This window comes from Amblyomma mixtum, chromosome 2 (genome assembly GCF_055824585.1).
Source record: "Amblyomma mixtum isolate Tamu chromosome 2, ASM5582458v1, whole genome shotgun sequence".
Taxonomy (NCBI): Eukaryota; Metazoa; Arthropoda; class Arachnida; order Ixodida; family Ixodidae; genus Amblyomma; species Amblyomma mixtum.
Window position 1 is genome coordinate 58,062,390 of NC_143013.1, and position 26,253 is coordinate 58,088,642.

The following is a 26,253-nucleotide window of genomic DNA, read 5'->3' on the forward strand; positions in this document are numbered from 1 at the left end:
TCCGCCCGGGAGAATACAGCATTTGGGACATCCGACAGAGTTATCGAATCCAGTGAGGTCCATTTGGGGTTGAACAATATACTAGCCTCATCCTAATGGCTTACAGACGCCACCCTGCGTCGACTTCAACGCGAGATGTGAAAGGGCTATCTGCACGTCACTGCGGCAAGAAGTTTCAAGAGCACGTATGGCCGCCCATCAGCTCCTTCAAAGCACAAGCAAGCAAAATATTAACAGTGTTCTGTAAGTTCAAGTTTCATAGTATCGAACTGCGCTTCTGATTAAACGCGTGGTAACTTAATGAGCGCCAAGCATGCCAGAGTGCTCTCCGCTCTTCCACGCTGAAGAAAGACCGAGGCATACCACACTCTGAGCCGGATACTACGGTCCAAGCGAACATCGCAAGCAACACAAAAGAGACAACTGTCCTGGAAGAGTTCCGAAAACACGTTACTGCTCTTCCATCGCCATCAGAAACTTCTGACGAAAAGGCGCAGTAACATCCTGTGCACTGACTGGTTCACTGATGATCTCCCTACCCATACACTGAATGTTGGAGCTGCCGGTATGCTGTGCCTGCCCCGTTGCAAGAGCTACTCATCAAATACACACACGACGTGTAAGTCCGCCAACTTGCCACTGCTGATATTAGCACGAAGTGTTATTTGTTCTATTTGCTCTCTGTCTATCCTTGGTAGCAGGCTGCCTTGTTTCTTTGTTCGCTACGTGAGACGAGATCAGAGCGCTCTGGAAAAGTTATCATCACGTGCGGAATTTTCCGCTACGTTTGCGGTGGTTATCAGTGTTTTAGGTGCTTTATCTGGAAAGGTCGATGTCTTTTTCAAATTTAGCGCTGCCGATAAGCACTGGGCATCGTAAATATATTCAAAGCAAAATAAGACTTCAAATAAAAAAGAATGAAATGAAATATTTTTGACATGAAGTGTATTTAATTCAAGGGTTTAGAATCATCATTTTGTTGATGGAAATAGTTTCCCCAAAGCCAATTTCTCAGTCGTCCTAGTATAACGAATACTAAGAAAATGTGCTGCCTATCACGCGTGCGAAAGCTTCAAGTATCTGTCGTCGAGTACAAAATCTCACTCGGGTTTTTCCTCAAGACAATGTGAGAAACTTATGCTTTTGTTTTTTGTGCGGATTCACACTGGAGTCGATGTTGTCTAACCTGCGCCCCTGCTCCCGGAGGAAACTGGCGTCTCTTTCTTAATGCACACAAGTAAATCTTGCAGAGGAAAAGTTTAGAGCCCCATAGAACATAAGCTAGCGGCTGCCAGTTTTTACAAAGTAAACATTTAGAGTCATGGAGAAAAGCGCTGTCTTGGTTGCAGGACGCTAAGCATATAAGGGGTCAATGCGAAAGAGTGAATTAGGGCGGTAAAGATACAGTAAAATATATATTTACTATTCTAGATATGCAATCCAAAGCAAAAAGAGAACTGTTCTTCTCTGCACTATCATAGGGCGGAAGGTTTTCTGTCTGATCAAAGCCTGGCGCTCTTTAAAGAGCGTAAGACAAATTATTCATGAAATGTGCTTCTCTCAAAGTAAGCTCTCTGCGTAATCGTGCCAAGTTAGGCGGCCTTCGTGTTCGCGGCTTGTTGGCGTTTAACGTCCCAAAGCGACTGAGGCTATGAGAGACGCCGTAGTGAAGGGCTCCGGAAATTTCGACCACCTGGAGTTCTTTAACCTGCACTGACATCGCACAGCACACGGGCCTCTAGAATTTCGCCTTCAAGAAGTTCAGCCGCCGCGGCCGGGATCGAACCCGCGTCTTTCAGGCCAGCAGCCGAGCGCCGTAACCATTGAGCCACCGCGGCAGGGTGCGAACAAGAGCAGAATTCAGGAACGTACTTACACACGGGTGCCGGAAGAACAGCCACCAAATCGCCCAAGCTTCTACACTTGCAGGTTTTGTTCTTCTTTTCTATGACGCCTTGCTCGAGAGTGTACTGTCTTCAAGGCAACAGGGGCCTTTCCTTGTTCCGCCAATCTTCTCTGGACCAAAAAAGCCATCACATAAAATGCCACAGCTAAAGGCGCGACGACAATAAAAAAGTACAGCCGGGTGTCTGTCTTTCGGGTTTGGTTTTCCCTGACATGTTAACGCGCCGATTGATATGACTAACTTCGCCGCCTTTTTTACTACCGATCAACTAAGAGAACACATAAAGGAGACAGCAAGGGGAAGGAGCAGAAAAAAAACAACAGCAGTCATTAACGCTAGGGATTTTCCGTGTCTACCCTATACTACCACCAAACAGGTGGGGAAAACAATGCGGACCCTTTTCTTACAGCATCCAAAAAGGAAGTAATGAGACAGTTGAGTGGCAGTTTTAGGGGTGGCTAGGCAGGTTCTTTCTGTTTACTGCTTCTTCCGCGCTCTTCAGGCTGCCCTTCCAATGCCTTTCCTGTCCTTCCTATGTTTTACGCGCGCCTCGTATTGCTGATCCGCCGTTTTCTTTCGTAGGGATCGTTGTCTCAACTATCCACCTGTGTTGATCTGGCAAACTGACATCTACGCAATTCCCAGGTTTTCTTGCTTAATCCCTAAAGTAATCCTTCCATAACAAAATGCGCCACTTCGCGGTCGACGGGCTTTGAATGCTTTCCAAACAGTTTTATTTTTGTTTTCAGTGCCAGTCCCTACCTTCGTTTCGCAGTAAGACCCCCTGCAAAGCTTCTGTTTGTTCCCTTGTCACGCCATGGGGTCACTAATTAGGTACGGTGGCTGATGTTATAATGCGAACGGTCCCAACAGCGGCCGCCGCGGTCGAAGATACTCGGTGTATATATCATTAACATCCCCGTTGAATCGTGGCGGTGGCTAATGCCACCTTGTCGGCTCAATAAACTGGCCGTTTTATTAAGCATGAAATGCTTTTAGCTCCCGTTGTCGGCATTGTGGTGACGTCACGCTGAGACCGAGAGCCATCATCCGGGCACTGAAATCCACTCATCCGGGCTCTGAATTCCACTCATCCGGGCTCTGAAACGAGAACATCCGGGCACCGTACGAGACTTCACGAGATTCAACGAGACTCTCTAAGCCCTCCTACGGGACCGGCATACAAGCGCCGGTTGCTCTCCAAACGAGTCATAAAAAATAACTGCTGCCAGTGTCTTCTCAATGTTTATCAAGATATCAGTCGAGCTGTGCATTTGTTAATGCACGGAATTGTAATTTCCGATTTCTAATAACGCATGGAAAAAGCACATACATGCCACAATACACTTCGTTGTCATACGTGATCTGTTAGGGGCTTTGAGAGAAGGCCGCTTAAAGAAAGAGGGCGAGAAGGGCTTTCGGCGGAAACCTTTCGCTCCCTCCCCAAGGATGGCGCTGCGGTCCCACACTCACATGTAAAAGACCGGCCGCTTGGCCTTCAAGCCCTTTCCCCCTTTGGCAGGCAGATGTATACACGCTCGCGGAGTATTCGAACGCGCTGCATATACATTCCTGTCAGGCCTGCGTCTCGTCGTGTCCGCGTACGCTTCTGCATCGTCCTGGATTTCAATGCCGCCACCGTCACAGCTGCTTAAGCCGAGCAATGGAGCCTGTGTTAGGCCCGTAAACATTTCATGCTTACTCTACTCTCGGTTACGGGAGAGGCGCAATTTGTTTATTTTCTTCTCTTTATTTTACATTCAATCATGCTCTGATTATTTATCATCCTAATCTATTTTTTATGTTCTTGCTTGCAACGTTTTGATTTCTTTGATGGCTCGTTCAGTGTACCATTCTTTTACACCACCTGTACTCTAGTCTTCACTTGCTTTGTTCCACTGCTGACATATTACTTTTGTTTTCTCTACACTTAACACCAATAGCTTTTGCAAAGGTTCCAACATCGAGGGCTGCCAGGGTAAGAAACAGAGAACGTCAAATTGTCCACCAATTGCCATCTTTCTCGGCCTATAATGATTCACGAGTGAAAGTTTTCTATAGCACACCGCTTGTTATGGGGGGTTCTTTCACCTCCCTGACGCACGATGCATGTGCCTAGCAGGTAAAGACGCCAGCATAAAGGATATAGTAAGAAAGTCCAATGGTGCCGGAAAGTACCTCATTTTGCTCTCATGGAATATGAATGAGCGCTGGTGTACCCATTAATACGGGACGTTTTGTTTTTTTTTTTTAAATTCATCATCCGGTTCGATGTAATTAAGCCACGACTTGTGAAAGGCAGCAAATCTCATCAGTGATTAGTAAAACATTGTGAAGTAAGTTGGTGCACAGCTTAGTGTGGACGAGCACCAGTACTTGGCGTGGTTTCTTCCAATCATGATGCTGCATTCATTTGCTTTAAGAGCGCTTGCTGGTGCCGCAGTGGCAGCCAGTCATAATAGCCAAAATAACAGTTCGGTGAAAGCGGTCAACGCCAGCAGCAGTGGCAATCACTCACTAAAAAAACTTCCTCGAAATTAGGGTGTCTGAGCGGCTTGCGTTTTTGGATAGTTAAGGCCGTAGGCTGAAAAGCACTTCACCCTCGACAGATTTAGCAACATTTGGGAATAAGGGAGACTTGAAAAATTTATTTCCAACACGGGATACGTTAAGGGTTCCCTCCTCCCAAGCCAGGTTTCCCACAGCTTCCTTCCTTGACTGCTCGAAACCAACATTCTTGCTGGCGTCAGGGGTGCTTCGCCGCTTACTACGCCACGCTAGTTCTTTTAGAAAAGCTATTTTCTTTACTAGCACCCATTTTTCTGCATAAAAATTTCTTAGGCGCTGCGTACTGACAACAAGATATTGCAACTGATATCTTGAAGAGAAGGTGAACGAAGTGTCTCGGTGGTGCGCGTCTTCTGGGCTCAGGCGCCCTGTGTTCTGTGCAGGCCATGTGCTCTCGTTCTGTGCACTGTGCCCTGGTCCTTCTTGTTTCGTCCTCGCCTTGGGCCACGTAGCATCTTTGGTGGAGGTGCAGGGAATCACAGGTGCAAGGACCCCCAGATCACGTCGGACGATCCTCGTGACCGAATCGGTGACGGGAAGAGCGTCCGAGGGCGCGCGGGATGGAGATCACTGGTCCTCAGAGGAAGATGTCGTGGCTCTGTTCGGAAGGCGGGAAAATGGCAGCGGAGTGCGGCGGCCTTTCGCTAAAGCAAATCGACGACACTGCTTAGTGATGGTGTGGACCTTGATGGTGTGGAGCGTGGACCTTGTGGCAATGAGCCAAGATGTCCTGTATGTGGGTCCCGTAACTACGTATATGTCATCATTTTATTTACACACTCTGTGCAATTGACCCCGCACAACATTTGCTAAGATCACATTTTATGTTATTTTACATATGACACTTTTTGCCTTTCTGCCGCCGCGGTGGCTCAGTGGTTATGGTGCTCGGCTGCTGACCCGAAAGACGCAGCTTCGATCCCGGCTGCGGCGGTTGAATTTCTTTGGAGGAGAAATTCTAGAGGTCCGTGTGCTGTGCGATGTCAGTGCACGTTAAAGAACCCCAGGTGGTCGAAATTTCCGGAGCCCTCCACTACGGTGTCTCGCATAGTCTTAGTTGCTTTGGGACGTCAGACCCCATAAACCAAACTTTTTGCCTTTCAATATGCACGAAGGGGCGACGAAGGGGGAAGGGGAGGATGCTGTAACTTAACAGCAATTTGGCATTCACAGAATTATTCATGGCGTCCTTACCCGTGAGACGGCAGCCTTTAATTGCGGACGTTTATCTCCCATGAGTGAAGCTCCCTGCGCTTCTTTTGCGATATTCAATGCGCATTTTTCGTTTTCATAAACGACAAATTCATTTCCATTAGCACAAAATATAGCTTAATTGCAGCTTCGTACCATCTTTGTTCCCATATACTTCGAACTGTGTAGCCATCATACTTGATTTCCCTGTTAATTTGCTGTTGGCGAAGCGAGCAACATTTGACCGCCATGATAACTGTCTGTTTCCCAACTGCATTTAGTTATTTCTTTTTAAACGTATGTGGTGTTCGAGACTGTTCTCACAAACCCTTTACTTGTGCAAGTATTTATTTATTTATTTAAGAATACTGTGGCCTTCACTTGAGGGCCATTAGAGGGGAGGTTTTTCTTGTAATTTTCGAGGAACAGGCACCGACAATACACAAAAAACATTATAAAAGCACGAATACAAGACAAGCAGTGAGAGAAAGAGAAAAACCAGCACCAACAAAGCACACGCGAATCACTAACAAAGATGAGGGAAATCATAACAGCAGCATGATTAATTGTCAATTCCCCCGTTTCCTGTAATACAATTCCAAAAGGCTCTCAAACTCTGACATTTTGAGCTGTGACAATGCATTCCGCAACACCATTCTATATATTAATACATGAATGGAAAAAAGAGTTTTGAAAATTAGCTAGGTGGGTTCAGTACGGCCGTATTGCGGCACTGTGGTTTAAATGCGCACTGTGTTTTAGAGAGAGGCGAATATATGTTTCTTTGTTTATGTTTAGTTGATTCGTGATGACTTGGAAAAACAGTTTCAACCATTGTTTATCTCGCCGTGTTTCGAGCAGTTTCAGGTCGCAACATTTCAGCATGTGTGTTACTGAATCGGTCTTCCGATAACGCGACCATACAAAACGTACTGCGGTTGTCTGAATTTTTTCGAGTTTATCTCGCAAGTGCACTAAACCGAATAAGACATCTGAACCGGTTTTGGAAAAATGCACTCAATTTACGTAGGCGAGGATCTTTTCCCTCGTATACGCCCGTAACCTTCGCACTATTAAAAAAAAAAATCAGACCTAAACATTGCCTTATAAATTTAACCACTCCCTTCGCGTGCAATTGGTTTTGAAGGTTTCAGAAATCAAACTGATCAAAAATAAATACAAAAGATTGCAAGTGAAATAATAAAATTTAATTTCGCCTCTAGCTTTTCGCCCACCAAGATTTTTGCCCGCTGCACATAGCTGTCGGAGTTGCTCTTAATCCAAGGGTTCATTCACACCATGAGAGATTAGGAACGCATAATAGTAGCAAACTACAACTGAGGAACAAAGAATAGTCGAAGAGTGCAGATACTTGCAGGCATCTTGGGAGTCTTTGTTCACATCGTCATATTGGCTGAGTTTTCCATATTTGTACATAAAATAACCAGCTAACATCTGTGTGTTCACAATACGAATTTTCGTATGCTCCATATATTCGGCGCGGCCTTTTGCTTACGTTGACTACAGTCTTTTTTTACTCTAGTCAATGACACAAGAAATTACAGCAATTTCGAAGAGAACAGCGGGAAAAAACCGGTTCGTGTTTCGTCCCTTTAGGAAATAAATGATGAGGGAACAGTGAACTCTAAAATTTCTTGCCTCGGGTTGCTCTCTACATGAAGTAAGGGAGCTATTACTCATTGACACCTAGCCAAGCTCATAGATAAAGCTGCATAGGAAAGCAATAGAGCTTCTGCAGAAAGTTCGCACCTCCGTACCAGTCACACCCTTCACTTTGGAATTGTGCAACATCGCACTTTAACGGCTTCACAGTTACCATTGTCGACATATACGCACGTGTATACATACGCATTGACTCTTTCTTAGTTCAGCTCACAGAGTTATCACCGAGTGCCAGAAGTTTGCTGCTTTCTGCGAACTGCCGCTGCCTCTAGTCAAATAAGTCCGTTTGAAATCGATTCCCTTAACTTTGGCGGCTGAAATGTTCTTTATTCAACTTGTTTGTAAAGTGACAAAATATATACCTCTGAAAACCCCTCCTGTCCTTAAATACGTTTTCACAAAACGTATTCAGTTACTTCAGCGCTATCGGCTAAAAGCACCTGCGGTCTGGTCGGTTCAAAGAAAAGAAATTCTCTTGACTCGCCATTCCATTTTCCTCCATCTGCGGCTCTGACGAAAGTCTCAAGGGAGACTCGCATTTCGAATCCCCGTGCCTAGCTCGCCAGAATCGATGACGTTTAAGGAAAGCGGATTAATCGGTTTTTCCATTGCCGCCTTTTGTGTGAGTGCATTAAGAACATTCTGTTTGCACAGTCGCTAAATATGCGCGACAGAACTCGCCTTTTAAAGCATTCAGCGGAGAGAGAAACAAAGCCCTCTCTGTCTATTCCTTGGTCTTTTCGGAGAGAACGACGAGGGAGCCTATGTTTCATGACACTTGTTCAACGCCAGCGGCGTTGCTGTCTTGTAATAATATCTTCGCCTGTCTTCGCCTGGTAATTTCATTCTTACCTCTAACAGGTTCTTAGATATGGCATTTCCGGACACTCGTAATGAAAAAAACAAGTGTCCATGAACCTCGTCTAGAGCGTAATAAGGACGCTTTTCACTTTAGTTTATTCTGGGAAGACTGGGGATGCTAGAACTCACTACAGGTTCCCTAGACATGCACTATGCCATTGGCATGAAACAGCTCTAAAGGGGTATGTGGTAAACGATTATAGGCAAGCCACCACCACTGAAACCTTCGCTTGCATCGCACTGATTCCACTATTGATTATGATCCGGAAATTCCTGCGATCAGAAAACAAATATAAATTGATATCTGGGAAATAAACCTGACGTATATAATCTGAGAGGGCAGACTTTGAGTCGAACGCGAGTTCCTCATATCCTAGCCCAAATTAAGCTTATTAAGTGCATAAACCGATCGTGTAATGCGAAGGTAAGGTCACTGATGGTCCCACAGTAATAAAATAGATACTATGAAAATGCCAGCGCAGCAGGGGGCGGCGGTTAGTCGAGTAGATGAACGAGAACAGGCACTTTACGGGGATAACGTGGCTGCAGCTGCTATGTCGTATGGTTAGAGAGCATGGAAATTCAGTGGACGTTATTAGTGTACTGCTGGTGCTGATGATGGTGATGACGTAGCGGAGAGTGGGGCAAAATGCGACAGGCGGCCAAACGCGATATTTTGTTTGTTAGCCTCTAACTTTTAAATGAGAAAAACTTAACTTGAGTTTTGTGAGGTGTGACCGGCAACATGTCCACTAAGATTGACTTCAATTGACTGCATTGGTTTTTTCTAAGTACCGAAAAGAACTGCGAAGTGAGCCTTGGTGAACGAGGAAGCGGTAGAAAGGCGCAAAATTCTGCACGCAGCACTTTTCAAAACAGTGCTGCTCAGCCAGCCTGGCGTCCTACTTTTACGAATGGGTTTAATTATTACTATTAGTTATTGCTATCAACTTACTCACGGTTTAAGAAGCTTTACTTGTCGAGTAATTAAGATAGAATTATTTTAGCAGCAGGCCAGGTGTGCGGCAAAGCACGACGTTTTGTTGTTGTGTTGACACTACAACAAATGCATTAATTTTACTGCTTCCTCTAAAGCTCTACCCATGTTTTCCGCTCTTGCGGTAATTTAGTGTACTAAAAGCAAACAGTGGATGTGTTAAGCCCGCATAAAGCATCAAGAACTTTATGGAGTGACGCTAGCAGCACCCGTTCCATGAAGCGATTCGTTGTTCTCAAAAGCACCTTGCATAGAGGGGTAAAAAAAACGGCGATAATATGAAAAGCAGGAATTGTATAAAGAGTCTTGCATACCAAAGCGCTGCACTCTGTCCTATTTCACCTCTTACACCTATTTCTACAACGTATTCAAACATTGGAGCAAGCTCCATTTGGCCTTGCCTACAATTACATTAAATACCTCATGCTGGCTCGCTACGAATCGAACCAAATCGTACATACATTCAACATGGCTGAGCGAAAGAACAACAACTATGACACCGGAGGGGAAAAAAATTGCCGCCAAGGCGAGGAATTTGAAATCGTCGGCTAGAAAGGCTGCGCGCAGTGATCGGCGGTAGAACTGTGTAGTCTGTAGTTAGCCACGGAACAAAAAAGAGCCCGGTTCTTAGTACACTGCCTGTCTTTAAAATAACCTCGTATCGATGGTCTATATATCTATGGAACCAACTTCGTATGCATTCATTGGAAGGTTGAGTAATATAGTGGTTTTGAAAGGGCGTCTCATTGTGTCCGCCGCACTGCCTCATATTTCTCCATGCGCTAGGGCAAAACGTGACATGCTGAGGCTTGAATTTTCTTTAAAATCAACAACCTTCCTACTAAGTTACACATCTCACGTTTGGTGAGCGTGATGTCAGGATGGTGTGGAATATTTCGGCAGTGTGTGCTTTTCGGTATGTTGAGATAAAAATAATTGCGACGACATGGAAATTTTTGTCGCTTGTCGCCCCACTATCCTCTAATTGAACATCATTTAAAAATACGCCACTCTGCTCCTCACGAGGAAAGCGAAGTTGCTCTATTTTTTTTTTAATTTGGTTGTAGGCAGGTGTCATCGTAATCGACGGAGCGGCGTGCTTACTTGAACGCAATGATTGGCGAGTTGAAGTTGCAGCGTAGAAGTGAGTGTAATGACCAACAAAAGCGCTAGACTAATCTACAGTGCTTGCTTCATTTTGCCGCACGGCAACACGAGAAGGTAGCTGAACGCGTCGTTAACAACAAAGACAAAAAGCGTATGAACACTTCATGAAACAGGAATATAGACGGATTCCAGAATTGTGGATAGCAGCATCAACAGAACGCGTCCTGGAATGTGCTACGCTGCCCCTGCAAATTATCTCATGCTCTAAAAAACTCTCGGCGGCGAGGTAGACCGCATGCTTTTTACTTTCGCACCGCTAGCACTGTTGGCTTAGTTCTCTCATTGCCGTGTAGTGATCAGCGTTGACGGTGTGCCGTACACATCCTCTGCTTTGTTTGCCCTGCCGACATACGCCAACTCGAGGCACAATGCCCGTGCGTGCATTGAGCCCTGCGTTAGCTTCGTTTTCTAGGAATCAGGTTTGGCGGGGCATAGCGACAACACGTCGCCACAAGCCTCCAAAGTTCAACTCAATAGTGCCTTCTGAACTGTTCTGAATGTTGGCATATTTGCTCGACGACTAGAACGTCGACATCATGGTGCACCCTTCTGTACGTCCCAATCGGCAGACTACACTTTCAAAACCAGTCCAATGCAGTTGAAAATGTTTCGCACACATGCATCAACCTTGAGGTAGCGGGAAAATGCAGTATAGTAGCGATTAAATCGAAAAGCACGGGTTTCCCTCACCGTAAATAAGGCAGGGCCAGGATGCAAGAAACTGGCACTACGTAAAACCATTAAACTCTTTAGTACTTTCCAACGAACCTCTCATCATGGTCGTCAGATAACCATTCACCAAATATGGGTTGCGTAATTATTTCTCAATTGTATCGCGAAACAGCTAGTACTGCTGATCATTCAGCTTACAATACGGGCAGATCCCGTCACTTGTTCCAGTCGCCATTGGCTCTCGATATTTTATTCCAAGAAATTTGTCGGTGTGTTTTTTTTTTTTTTTGAAGCGCTGCGTTTTTGGTTTATAACTTCCGCGGACGCTTGCGCGCAATGCTAACGCTTACACGCATGAAGAAAAAAAAAAACTAGGAGACAGCGTCAAGTGACGTTTTTTAAATTCTATTCATGAAAATAAAATGGAAAGCATCATGGGAAAGCGGGCCTCACGTGACAAGGCACCGGTCGCTCATAACGGAATTCGCTTTCGCTCGTTGCGCTGCTTCATGCCGGCGCTCGAAATTTGAGCCGCACATCCTATTGAACTCCCGGATGGGCCGTCAGGCATTTGCGTCCGTGGGTTTCGCGAAGAGCGGTTTGGTCATATCGACTCCACCATGGAATGCTGCTTGCCGGGATGGAAAAACCGCTCGGAAGAACGCTGTCCGGAGTATTAGTTCTCTTGATGAACTCGTTGATAAAAAGTTTACCTGCACGTTTCTCCAGTGCATCTAAAAGTACCGTTAATTAGGCACAATTGCAAATCAGACGACTAAGGCTTCAAAACAATATGCTGAACTTCTATGCCACTTCTCTACGCATTCCGCCAGAGTGCCCGAACAGCCGGAGCGGGAACGTTCGCTAACAATCACGACGAACTAAGCTGGCTTCGAGTCTAGCAGCTCTGGAGGGCCTAATCCACAAGAGGGAAACACGGCAGCGCAGAGGAGGATGGCCTGTGGAGGCTAAGCGTGTGACGTCACACTCCTTATTTTTTTTTATGATGATCATGATCAGTTATTTCTTTACCGTTATGGGTTATAATGGGTTGTTCCTCCAAGCTTACGCGCATACCCGTGGGCTGAGCAGCGCGAGAGAGTGTGGTTGGTGGATGAGATGACTAGTATGCTGCAACTACGACTACCGTTCGAGAGGTTTATTGCGCTCTCGCGCTTGGAAGTGGGAGTGCCCTGAAGCTGGGATGGTTTAGGGAGTGAAACTTGTCGTGTGGAGGGAAGTGGAAATGTCGGCCGGAACCTCTGGCCTTCTACTCCACACTCGAGACGAGGGGAAGGGAAACGATCGAAAAGGGGAGGAAATGAAATTGGGATGGCAAAGTACAGCCACATGTAAGCGCAACATCCAAGGCCAAATGCACAAGAGCTCGCACTCACACGCCCATACTCCGCACTCAGACATTTACAAACAGCGGGATTAAAAGAAAGACGCACGCCCCTCGGAGACGCCATTCCTATGTTCGCGTCACACAAAAACTGCACCGCTACCGATACTTTCACTAAGCGCTGAACTTTTTCGATTTCCTTTGAGGTGCCCACGAGAGTCTACTGGGAAGGGAAGCGAGAACGTAGTTGCCCAGCCGAAATTTGAAGTGCTCTCTTTTCATCTGTGTACTTAGGCAACGTAGAGAGCGTTGATGGTGGCCAGTGTGTATTTCATACGGAGCACTTAGTACCGTGTTAACGACCAAATCAGCGGAGGTATCGCTCTGTACGTGCGACAGCACCCATCAGTTAATGGAATCGGGGTTTGCTGGCTGCGTTGGGTCTTAATGTGTAATTCATACGGAGCGCTTAGTACTCTGTTAAGGATCAAATCGATGGAGGTTATGCAGTGTACATGCTACACCACTTAGCCGATAGAATCGGGTTTTCTGGCTGCGTCGGGTCCTAATCGAAAGAAGAAATTTGAGAGCCTTTGAGTTAAAGCTATGAACTGTGGAGCAAAAAGGGAACACAACAAGTCCAATGCGTAGTGTCTTTTTGAGTCGTTTTGACGAACTAAAGGCATAAGAGGCGATGATGAGGAGGGTCTTCAAAAAATTACGAACATGCAGTTGCCCTGCTCAAGTGCGTGATCGGGTCCCCTAAGCGGACGCCAGCCATTTGCGCAGCTTCGAAAAGAAAGGTACAGATCCCTGAGTAAAGTCCCCTGCGGCAAAAGAACGTGTATTGAGTGTTCTAAGCTGCGTTGTTTTCGTATTTTACGCCGAAATTTCTGGCATTGCTCTTCTGAACTAGTGGTAAAGTTGGAAGACTACTCCCCTTGGAGAAATTCCCCGGGTTAAAGTTGATTTCAGGTAAAGGGCACGTACTTATTAACATCCAATCTAGCTCGACGATTGCCTACAAGCATCGTCATCACCCCCTGACCAAAATTAGTGCGGTGCGCCCAGATGCAGCCTTTTCCAGAGCCCTTTGGATGCAGCGCAGTGCGGTGCCTTCGAACTACGCGCCACACCAGATTGCGGAGGTGCCACTTTGGGCAGTACCAAAACCATCTATATGGACCAATCCCAGGGATAACAAAGAAGACGCACATTCCAACAGTCGGACTGAAACAGCTGGCGCTGTCATATATTACATCTATGTATACTGACACCCAGCATGTTTTCGTGGACGGATCCGTGACGACCACTTCTTCAGCTGCAGCGGTGACAGTGCCAGGAAATGCCTCATGTCACCGTTTCAGGCTCATGCACAAAACGTCCTCTACGGCAACCGAATTGGCAGCCATACGAGAAGCCGTCCTTTATATTGGTCACCAGCCAGCGCAGCAATGGACTATATTCTGCGACTCGAGATCGGCATTGCAGGTCGTACAAACTTATGTAAAACCAAGGGCATGGAAGCAGCTGGTTCAACAGATTGTGCTTTTGTTAGCCGAAGCTTTCCACCGCGGCCATATCATAAAGTTTCAATGGATACCGAGCCATTGCGGCATAGCGGGAAACGAGCGTGCTGACGCCGAGGCTCGGATGGCACATAGTGATGGTGCTTTCATTGAGATAGCCTTTTCTAGATCAGACATTGGAGCCTTGTTGGCGCATTTAATGCAAGCGGCAATGCAGTCGCACTGGCATGATTCGAGTCATCAACAGGACCGCGTCTGTAAGCTTGACGCTGGCTCACGATTACATTTGCCATCTATGGTGGTGCGACTTCATGGGACTTTACTCCACCGGCTACGGCTTGGCGTTGCCCACACCAAACACTATCTTCACAAGATCGGCATCGAAAGTAACCCAAATTGCGCACAGTGCCATACTCCAGAGACTATTGGACACCTTCTTTGTGAGTGCCCGAACTATACTGCTGAAAGAAGAACATTGAAGGCGACCGTGAAACAACTGGGTTCTCGCCCTCTCTCTGAGGAAACTCTTCTGGGCGCCAGGACGAGACGTTCTGATTGGTGCCGTGTGACAAAGGCCCTGCTCAACTTTTTGTGTGAAACAGGCCTGGATACTCGTCTGTGACCGCCTGTGCACAACCTACATGGTTAATGACATGTGTCGGTGTTTGTGTTGCAGACACCAGTTTTATGAGTTTTATGTGCGTCTACTAACCGCGATGCGAGTGCCAGCCAGCCAGCCAGCCAGTGTGTGTGTGTGCGTGTGCGTGTGCGTGTGTGTGTGCGTGTGTGTGTGTGTGTGTGTGTGTGTGTGTGTGTGTGTGTGTGTGTGTGTGTGTGTGTGTGTGTGTGTGTGTGTGTGTGTGTGTGTGTGTAGACATCACCCGTGAAACTCATTGTATTATGCCATCATCAGCCTTCATTCGCACTTTCCCTTTTCTCCTCTTCCCTTTCCCCTGTGTGGAGTAGCAGGCCAGGGCCATGTTACCACCGGCCGACCTCTCCACCTTTCCCTCATTAAAATTCCTTTCTCTCTCTCTCTCCTACAAGCAGGCCGAAGCGGGATGGCAAACTATCTGAATTCGCTCCATTGTCGTGCTTTCTAATTGTTCGCCGCGTCATTGGAGATAGCATGAAGCAACGATTCCATTTTTAAACGCTGTCCTAAGCGTGGTGCTTTCGTTGTGTTTAATTTTTCTGTATCACCAGTAGTTAGCCTATCTTGTGCAATCAAGCAGCAGTGAACGACTTTCTGCGGCGCTGATTAAGTTCATGATGAATAAGTGGCGCAGGCGTTACGAAAACACAGGAAGACCACAGGAGTGGCGCTGTTTTCACAAGTGGTTTATTGAAAAGGGAATGAACTCTTAAATACAAAAAGATAAGAAAGGCACAAAAAAAAGTCAATTAACGAATCGGTGTTAAGAAGAAGAAAATGATCAAAACACTGGAACCGTGTCGCCTGAACGATAGGACGGCAGTTGTTGCATTCTCGGACGGGTGGACTTTCCCCTGAGGACCGGTCATTTTTGCGCTGCCTAAGGCGAATGTTCAAACATCGCGCGGTTTGTTCTATGTACGCCATTTCACATAGAAAAGGAATCTTATACATCACACAAGATTCACAGGGCTCAAGTTTCGCTCTATGTTTAACTTTGCAGGAAAAGGAAATGCTATTGACCTTTTCCATCTCTCTTTGTTGATAGCAATTTTCTGGTTTTGTTCGGTTTATGGGGTTTCGCGACTCAGCCTATGCGAGACGCCGTAGAGAAGGGCTCCGGAAATTTTGACCACCTAGGGTACTTTAACGTGCACTGACATCGCACAGTACACAAGCCTCTAGAATTTGTCCTCTAAAGAAATTCCGCCGCCACGGCCGGGATCGAACCCGCGTCTTTCGGGTCAGCAGCCGAGCACCATAACCATTGAGCCACCGCGGCGGCTATAGCATTTTTCTCTGGTTATCTTGGCCACAGCTTAGGAGTTTCTTTTTAATGCTCATAACAAATCTGCCGACTCATCAATTCCGCCTGAAACAAGAGAGGATTGCCTCACTCAGTAGCTGATCCAGAACTTTACTTCTGAACCGACCTGATACTGTAGATTTCAGCCCTTAAGGTTTATGTTTTAATCTGTTTTTAACACGTAACGTTTTGCCTGTCTGCTTAACCAAGAACTAAGCAATTTAATAAGCTTCGACGTGGTCTTCCAGCGCATGTTTTCAGCATATATGCCTTCTCCTTCTCCCTAGAATTTCAGCAGCATAAGCAGGAAAGCATCGTGCAAACTACAAATTCGGCACTTCTCAGGAGTCCATGTTCCAAACTGCTTTCGTGATTTCCCACAGGTCAAGCCACCTCACTCCTGGAATGGGTCAAATATGATTATGCGTAGTAACAACTCCATAAGAAGAATGCATGGCAGAGGTTTCAGCCCGGTAGAGAAGCGGTGTTATGCTTCTTCTGTGCGCATGTCTGCCAATAATACCGAGAAATTTTCAGTACTGCATTCGTCTCACTGCCCCTCGCTATGAAAGATATATTCATTTTTGTATAAATTCAGTTGTTTTTAAACCCACACCGAGAAACAAAGGTTTACTTTTTGTTTTTTAATTGAGCGTTCCCTGAGAATAAATGCTATACAACTCGCTTGCGCTAACAGGCAACCGAAGTACTGGTAGCTGCGCTTCCAGAAAACAAACGCATGCACATAACATCACCGTAACAAAGAAGCAGAGTCACGTCAGAGAAGAAATCTTACATTTAAACTGATTTCGACATAAGGTTTCCTGCCCAAACAATCGCATGATAAGCCGGGTGGTTGTGATGACTTTGTAAGGCAGCAGCTTGCGACAGCCCGCTGTGTTTTTTTGCGTTTCGAAAAGGCCTCCTTCCTCAACAGCTGGGTCTTTGCAAGAGAGCCTGAGGAGTGAATTTTGGATGTTCATGGTCGGTAACGGTTTCGATTTTAAAATGCGCCGAAAGCTGGCCGGTGAACAGCAAAGTGTGAAGCGAATGACGCGTTGTAAAAACACGTGATTCAAGGCTTACTTTTGTTGACAGCACCACGTCACAGAAACTAAAAGAGATGTAATATGCCGAACCAGATTAATGGATTCAATTAGGCAGCAATCTCCGTACCATTTTAGTTCAATAGGAGATGAATAAAGGCACGCATTCTTTCTGAATTTCAAAGCGTGTTGCGTGCGGGTAAATTACGTGCCTAATATGAGTCGAAATAAAATAGTTATAGTTTTCTACTTGGATTTACGACGGCGCTTTTCTTTCTTATGCAGTGCTCTTAAGAGGAGAGGTGCGGCGGAAACATGGCTGCCACGACGTGCAGCATACGCAGGCACCTTTCCCGAAGAAGCCTGGGGATCCTGTGCGTGTTCCTGCAGTTTCCAGCAAGTAAGTATTCCAGTATAATATGTTTAGTCGTCACATCCAGCAGCAGGGTGAGTATAGTATCAATAGAAAGAAAGACGCCGGCGCGGTGGCTCAGTGGTTATGGTGCTCGACTGCTGATCCAAAAGACGCGGGTTCGATCCCGGCCGCGGCGGCTAGAATTTCTTTGGAGGAGAAATTCTAGAGGCCCGTGTACTGTGCGATGTCAGTGCACGCTAAAGAACCCCAGGTGGTCGAAATTTCCGGAGCCCTCCACTATGGCGTCTTTCATAGCCTTAGTCGCTTTGGGACGTTAAACCCCTTAAACCGAACCATAAACCAGAAAGAAAGACGAAGTGGGCACGCAGGCAACACATGCACTAACTTCAAATTCGCTCCAGCTACATGTTCACATTGTCTATTATGTAGGAGCATGAACGATACCTCATAAAATAGTCCTAACTAGAGCCGATCACAATTCATTTCATTTCCTCTCTCCCAAGCGCATAAACAAAAAAGGCAAATTTTAGTTTTGAGCCTGATTGATTGAGAAGGCATCCAACAGAGCCAAATACAGTTGCTGTTTAATTATTTATAATTTGTTTAGAACATAAACAGCTCTGCGCTGGCCTACTACCCGAGGGATTGGTCGTTACTGCACATAGCTTAAGTTTTCAATGAATAACTTGAAGTGTCTACGAGCATAAGGCTGAACGGCTTTGCTGGGTCTGGACTCCAGTCCTTGGTTTCAACTTCCGCTTCAGTGCCTTTGTTCTTGTTTCTAGTTGGAAAACAAAAACTTATTTGAACGGCTAACCTGTTCAAGAAGTAGCGAACGCCACAGGGACGTTTAACCGTTACGTGAACCACTTGTAACTGATCAAGCGACTATTTCTGCTCTTTTATCCCTGCCCTCGACTATGCTGCTGGTTAGCAAGGCCGCACTGCAGCAGTTGCTTAGTGGTTTGAGCATCCGCATCCGGTCTGAGTAACTGCTTCCGCTATCGGTTTTAAACTAACTATATCTGATTGCTTCCAATTCTTGCCATGCTAATCTAGCCGCATTACTGGTCCATTGCGGTCCATTGCATTACTGGTCCTTATAGTCTTATCAGGAAACAAAGTGAGCTAATAGGAGTCATTCACTTAAAAAAATATTACTATAATTTGTCCTATTCGTGGAAACAAGTCATGGACGTAGAAGAACTTTTTGCTGGGCGAGTTGGTGCATAGCTTTCTGTGAGATGGCGTTGCGCACACGAACAAGCATACACAGGACGGAGCAGAAGACAGAAAGAGCGCAAACTTTCTGCGCTTTTTCTGTCTTCTGCTCCTTCCTGTGTATGCTTGTTCGTGTGCGCAACGCCATCTCACAGAAAGTCATGGACTACAGAAAACTTCAGACTAATAGGCTAAAGGCCACCTCTTAGCAGCAGGTGGCGTCAAACTGGTGGCGTCAAACTGGCGCCCGGTCAATCTATTGTATCCTGGAGCATTTTCCGACTTATTCCGGGGTTGCTTGCGCTTGATGGAACAGCAATTGTGTGAAACCACGCGTGACACAAGAGCGCTATATTTCGCACCGAAACCAACGACAGATCAGCTTTCGATTGTGTTCTGTGGTGCCAACAAATGCATTTGTGCTGTTCTGCAGTTTTTTTTTCATTAGCCTATATACCGAGGAAAACGCATATATTCATCGGTGCCGTGGGCAATACCACTTTTTTTCTATGTATATTGTTTACTCTATTCTGCAGAGAAAAGTGCAATAAAAGAGAAAGGCTAGCGAGAGCGACGGTATTGTTCCGTACCTGAAATAGGAAGAGGGCATCTCCTCGGCCGATTTATTGCTGTAGCTACATTGCGAAGACTACGCAGAATTTCCGGGTCAGTTGTTCCTAGTAGGAGCTGTGTGAAGTTACCGAACGCTGCCTGGTGTCATTCGCGAAGAATGAGTGTGATGGTGTGTGAAAAAGACAGTCAGCCAACCAAAACGGGTCCTCTGAGATTGTGTGACATAGGCGACCCATTTAGGCCTACGAATTGACCTCGTTCCAAAAAAGAGAAGAGACGGGGCTCGCACCGGAAGCAATTCACCCCTCTGCCACTGAGGGACCAAGAAAACCTGGGCTTACTGCCTATCCCTCCTACGGAATCCCATTCGCGCATGTGTTTCTCACGCGCTATTCGCGCCTATATTGGCGAAATGCTATTGCGTTGCTCGGAGGGGTAGATGCGTTGCAGAAAAACCGTACTTCCGTGCTGCTTTGCATTTGACTAAAGCCGAAAGCCGATCAAGCGGCCTATTTTTTGTAGTGTGTCGCTTTTTTATCTTCGTGGTCCACAAATTTAGTAGGGTTCATTTTTCGACCTAAAAATTCTAATATATTCTTAAGTACTCGTGTGTCACCACCGCTCCTGGGGCGTGTCCGGTGATTGGTGCCGTTTTCAGTAGATAGCGCCACAGCGGCCACAAGGTGAGCATTCTGCTTAGCCCTGTTTGGAATTGGACTCCGTGAAGATTATCACCTAGTAACAAGCCGGATCACCCCTTGGATAGTAGTATGGTCTAGAATAAAGCGACTTTTATAGCTCAACATAAGAATGAAGGACTATTTTCTGTAAACATTGCTACCGGTAATGGCTTCTGAAAGCAGCGAAAGCGGATTTCCGGAATTGTTTTGAAGGACTGAAAAGCAAGCCTGCAGACCTTGGTGCAGCTTCAGAGTTATTAGGTTCTACAAGTTGCGAAACTTCTCATGGAACTCCTCGGTCAATAACTGGCGCTCTCATTTAGCCAGAACTTGCAAGTTAGCAGACTGTCATGCCACCTGCGGTGTTGAGACCATTCAAATGCCAACAAAGAACGAAGTAAAGAGTTCCAGTTTGCTAACGGTCTCATAGGCGGAGCCACCGTCTTTCAGCCTTGGCGAAATGACCACTAGGAATAACCAGATTTCGAAGCGGAGTTTTAGGAACTCGTTTGATCAATGAGCTCTGGTGCATCTCTGCTCCCCTAATGAGCATATATAACGAACATTGCAGTTTTTGCAGAAATATCTTCTCAGGGATCTTCCTCTGCTGTACGACGGCGGCGTAGCTAGTATAATATGTCTAGTGCGAATCATCTGCCTTGACCCGCAGGCTAGTGAGGATGTTGACAAGGCGGGATGGACAGTGTGAGTTTTTTTACTTGGGCCTTCCGTGACCTTTGCCCTTGCGGTTCGGGGCTCGTCTAAAGGGAAGACATTGTAATGATTTTAAGGCTCAAATTTGTTTCGGCCACCATTCTTGAAAAATTCGGACGAACAAAGTAAAGAAACTGCCGTGAACCTCAGGTCGAAGATGCAACGAACTTCTACGAAACATGGTAACGTGCAGAAAAAATACTTCACCATAAAAGGGTTATAAGTCGTCACACGAAGGCAAAAATGCAGCCCCACCCAAAGGTGAAAAGGTGACAAAGAATGCCTAACACGCAGCCAAAGGCGAAGAAGAGCGCACGAATGCTATATATCACCAAAAAATATTCGCGCCTTTACAGGTGTAAAAAAAGATGTAAAATGGTGTGTCAGGCCATACTCCTTTAAGGTATTGATTTGTGGCCATACAGTGTTCATGAACACCCTAAGGGTTTCCACGAACATCCTCATGGTGCGGGCGAACACCCTGAAGGGGTGTTAACCTTGGGACAGGAGCGTTGGACCCTTAAGAGTATAAAAATTTTTGGAGTGTATGGCACGTCGCGCAAGATAGCAAAAGCAGCAAGCAGCACTGATTGCGCCTCTAGCTAGCACATAAAATATTAGCACTGAACGCGGCAGCACGTAAAGCGCGTAGAGTGGCAAGGAATGTCAAGCACGCAATCAGGCTTCGAGAGGAACGGCGTATGGCAGTGGCTCCTCAAGCCACAAAAGCAGCCCGGGAAGCCATGCAGACTGCTCAGCTCAAAGCTTAGTAACGGCGAAAGTTGAGGAGCAGCCAGCAGTCAAATAAACCAAGTCACTTTCTGAGTGCGGCTTCAGCCATGAATAAGCGGTCATAGAATGTGGTAGAAGCTTCTTATGACGCATTTTATGCTCACACCGCTACTTTTAATGACAGAATTAGGTGTACATTTTCTTTTCTTCAATCCGTCTTCAGTTTTACGTACAATCCTTCATCTTCCTTCTGGTGCTTATACAGTTTGTACGTGTGAGGCCCCCGTTTCTTGCGACTGCCCATCAACTTCTTCGGTCCTGCGCTGTACGAGTACTCCTCTATGGTCTTCCCAGCGCCCTCTTTCCTTCGACGTTCACCACTAACAGCCTTCTTGCAATTTTAGAACGCGCTAGCGTTAAGGCTCCGATTCAGCACGAAATCCGGTGTCATCGGCAATGCGATGAGCCCAAGGAGACGGCCCACTTGCCATCTGTGTCACGTGACCTTTCGAGGTCATCACGACCTGCCAACCTTGGCAGGTGGCAACCTGCTCTGAATTTTTAGGAAAATGTCCGACCTGGCAGGTGTCAATTAAATAATCGGGAAGAGCAACCTGGGTCTCATAAGCCTCTCCGGGGGCTCTATTTGAAACTGCCACCTGTCGGGGCCGTGTCGCATGGCTTAACCGCTTCACCATTGAGTCAGGAGGGGCATGAGGCAACAGACAGTTACCACGGCGGTCAAATGTTGCTCGTTCGCCAACAGCAAATTAACAGGGAAATCAAGTATGATGGCTACACAGTTCGAAGTACATGGGAACAAAGATACGACGAAGCTGCAATTAAGCTATATTTTGTGCTAATGGAAATGAATTTGTCGTTTATGAAAACGAAAAATGCGCGTTGAATATCGCAAGAGAAGCGCAGTGAGCTTCACTTATGGGAGATAGACATCCGCAATTAAAGACTGCCGTCTCACGGGTAAGGACGCCATGAATAATTCTGTGAATTTCAAACTGCTGTTAAGCTACAGCATCCCCCCCCCCCCCCCCCTTCCTCCTTCGCCCCATCTTCGTGCATATTGAAAGGCAAAAAGTTTCATATGTAAAACAACATAAAATGTGATCTTAGCAAATGTTGTGTACCATGAGGCAGCGCGTATGGTGTCCTCTTCGTTTTGTGTTGTGTTTCGATGCCTACATTCGTCGTCATGCCTGAATATTGTTGGCACTTTTTGAAAGACGGGCACGCTCAAAGTATTGATCAGTTTTAGCCTGAATGCATAAAGTTTCCTTGGAAGCACGAAGCCCGGCGCGGAGCTCACTGTTCATTTTGCATCGACCTGCGATGCTGTGGCAAGACGCGAGCAAATCTGGAAGAAGCGCTATACCTTCTTCAAACTTTTTAATCAAGCCTGTATGGCAGCTGCTACTCTGGAAAATCTCCATATGAAGTTTGCAGAGCCCAGCTGAGCTCCTTGCTTCCATGAAGCCATTGTAGCAAGCGTTCCAGCTTATTCTCTGTATTTTCAAGGCGAAAGATTCTGGTTTCGCGAATGACTTAAATATCAATGCTTTTTAAAAACTTCTGAAATAAAATGCGGTTAATAATAGTGCCGCGAACGCGTAGGTAGCCGGCGAAGCCGTTTTTTCTTAAAACTTCAACTGTTCTAGCCGACGAACTCCGTTCTTTCAACGGAGCAGCGCCACATCTTGTGGATCCGCCTTGCAGCTTTTCAAAAAGCGCTGCTTGCTTATACAACAGCGTGTTGTTGTTAAAACAGATGCTTGGGCAAGTTGGTAACTCATTTTCACCGGAACAGCGCGCACTAAGACACGGACAGAAGGGAGTGTGTGTCGTGTCTCCCTTCTGTCCGTGTCTTAGTGCGCGCTGTTCCGGTGAAAATGTGTTGTTGTTGTTGTTGCGACGGAAGGAACGATTAAAAGGAAAGAGCACGGGCCTGCCCACTGGCTCGGGCTGAGCCACAGTCGCTGCCACGTGCGGACAGAAGAGAGTTGAAAGATGTGAGAGCAAAGATTGAGAAGATTGAAAGAACAGGCACGCGTCGCAACATCCACGTCCGTCGAAGCGACGACGGCGGCTGTAACAGTGCCCCCACATTCCCGGTGCTCATTTAGCTGGGGGATATAAATCATTTGAACACATTGCTCTGGGTTCAAAAATACAGATGCGAAATTTATTTGGAGTAGTATCGAAATGCCACAATTCCGTTCCAAATAGGGCAGTGCTTATGGAGTATACCACAGAAAGTTTTCCATTTCATGCGTGGTATGAATTTAACATCTCCATGATCATTATAGCAGCTTACGTACAAAGGCTATTTAACGAGTGGCCTCTAGTTGCCTGCGCGGTCATTAATTATATTAAAGAATATTAGGTTTACAGAGAAGCCCGCCACTAATTTAAGAAAAACGTGGTTTGAGGTAAACAGAACCTTTTTGCAACATAGAAATGCCGGGGTTGGTGGGTGCCAGAAATTCATTGAATCGAATGGACTAGTAAAGCGCTTAACTAAATTCTAGTGACTAACTTTCTCGCTATTAACTAAATTTCAACAGTTAACTTTTTGACTATTACCGATAGTCGCCTCATTGCAATTATACTTGTAGCTGGCTGTTAGTAATAGCCAAATAACGTATTAAAATTTAGAAAACACAATATGGCTCACCTCCGTGACTCAACAAACTTGAGCATTTTCATGCAATTCGAAAATCGCGCCTCTGCAGAGAGCTAACGGCGCTTTCTGGAAACGCACGATTTAGTAATAGAGCGAGAAGTACCCGAACTTGTTGAGTCACGGAGGCGAAAAGTACGGGCGCTTTCGAGATTTTATAGGCTATTTACCTAATACTAACGCCCGGATACAAATCTCTAATTGCAATTAACCGCCTACCGCTAATGCCTAGAAAGTTAACTGTTGGAATTCAGACAAGTGCGTTAATAGCTATTGTGTTTTTCCTGTTTTCAGGCATGCAACAAAAACTACCCTGTACCTCCAAACCTTTATTTTTAAAAATTACAAGCAGGCTTCCCTCACGCACCAGGTGTAATGCCTGCAGGCGGCGCACTTCTTGCCGGAAAGGGCGTCGCCGCAATTTGCGCAGCTGTGAGAAAGGATAGGATAAAAAAGCTTTACAATGGCTAACAATTCTGATGCAATATCGCTTCCCTTTTAATAACTTTCAGCGCTTGCTTCACTCCGTTGCATCTCTGATGAGGATATTTGTGTCATCTAGTAGTATTTTACCAGACCTCAAGAAAAGTTTTCCGCGCTGGGTAGCGCTGATTTAGCGGAAATTGTGATGTTCTGCCTTAGGAAGGCGTGAATCTTGCCATATAATGAAACTTTCATGCCAGCGCTTTTTGACAGCCACGGGCTTACACCACTATATTTTGGTGGAAACGTGAATATTTCTGCATTTTTTTGTTTATGGCGAGAACGGCGTCTTGCGTCGGCACCTGAGTCTCAGCATGGTTACTGTAGTATCGACCGATTCGTTGAACTTTTGTAGCTAACGTTGTTTCTCTAGGCTCACATCTCCCTTACGTTTTCTGGGTCTAAAGTCAGACATGTCAGTCGGTCTTAGGTTGCGTGTCTTCTTAGGCCCTCTGGAGGGCTTTGTGACGAAGACGATTTTGGCTCTTTTTCATTGCGTAGACTCGTCTCCCCCCGCGTTCCATGCCTCGGCTATGGCTTCAAGCTGTTGCAGTTGTTCGTTTGGCAGCATCGTGAACATCTTGTTCTTAACTCTATCCTGCCGTGACGTCTTCGTTATGGATGAAAAGACCGCTGCCCTCACCTCTCCGATTTTTAAAGGTTGATCAGCGTTTCTTTTGTGCCCTTCTGGTTCCGCCAGTTTCGCTTCTGTTGGTTCGGTGCAAGCCATCGAAAAGAAGCTGGTCTCCGATTAGAATTTTCACCTTTATAGTTTTCAGTACGCAGATAAAGCCTCTCTGCTAGGAGGGGCCCAAAGAAGACGTGATTGGCTACCAGGGTTCGATGAAATAGTTATTGTCCGCTTGTCCACAGAACAGCACCAATCTACTGGTGCAAAATTTGTCTTCTTATTATTTAGCCTCTATAGCAGCCGGTTCGGCATTGCCTGTGAGTTGTGCATACTTTTTTGTTGCATTTTCTCACAAGCAATTTCTGGTGGGCGGATAGGGTGACTCAATACGTTTCTAATTAAGCATGGTCCCCTCTCTTTCTTCAGAGAGGTCTTGTGAGCATTGTTTGCTTATTGTATCCATCCTGCCGGCTCTATAGCTTCCTAACTTTCGGCTACCTTAATAAAGGCTGCTCAGGGGTTAATCCGCCTGATTTTCGGGCACATCCATCTCAACGTTCTTTCCGTGCTTTCTATTGGCGTGATCACTTCCCTGGGGGCTAAGGAAGCTGTCTTACTTGCTTTCTCTGATGTTCTTAGATCCAGCAAGGTCTTTTCGTTATCGTCGTCTGCCTACTTTCCATCGCGAATGGTTCTGCGATTGATGAGGACGAAGGTGCGTTACACTTTCCCTCTGGAGAACCCCGCTTCCTGGACTGTAGTGTTTGCAAAGCGATGATTTTTCGTGGCTGTTGGTATCTTTTAGAAGAAAGAGAGTTGTCTCGCGGTAACGGTTGAATTACGTTTGCCCCGCCGCGGTGGCTCAGTGGTTACGGCGCTCGGCTCCTCACCCAAAAGACGCGGGTTCGATCCCGGCCGCGGCGGCTGAATTTCGATGAAGGCGAAATTCTAGAGGCCCGTGTGCTGTGCGATGTCAGTGCACGTTAAAGAACCCAAGGTGGTCGAAATTTCCGGAGCCCTTCACTACGGCGTCTCTCATAGCATCAGTCGCTTTGGGACGTTAAACTCCAATAAACCAAACCAATTACGTTTGCTTAGTCCTTACTGTATTACCAGCCCTTTGATATCCTATATAGGTATACTGAAGATTTCGAGGATTTGTTCTTGATGAAATCAGTCAGAATTTATGAAGCAGGGCTTTTAATGCTAGCGATGGTGTCAG

General features: G+C 46.1%; 1 protein-coding gene across 3 annotated transcripts in view; it reads left to right on the forward strand.

Moving 5' to 3' along the window:
* Positions 1–26,253, forward strand: part of LOC149359429 (uncharacterized) — a 215,525-nt gene that overhangs the window by 63,087 nt on the left and 126,185 nt on the right. For all 3 annotated transcript variants that reach the window (XM_089571655.1, XM_089571656.1, XM_089571657.1), the window contains exon 2: positions 17,212–17,326. In XM_089571655.1, the coding sequence (XP_089427781.1) occupies positions 17,242–17,326 (85 nt within the window). In that variant the 5' untranslated portion in view covers positions 17,212–17,241. The remainder of the gene's footprint in view (positions 1–17,211; positions 17,327–26,253) is intronic.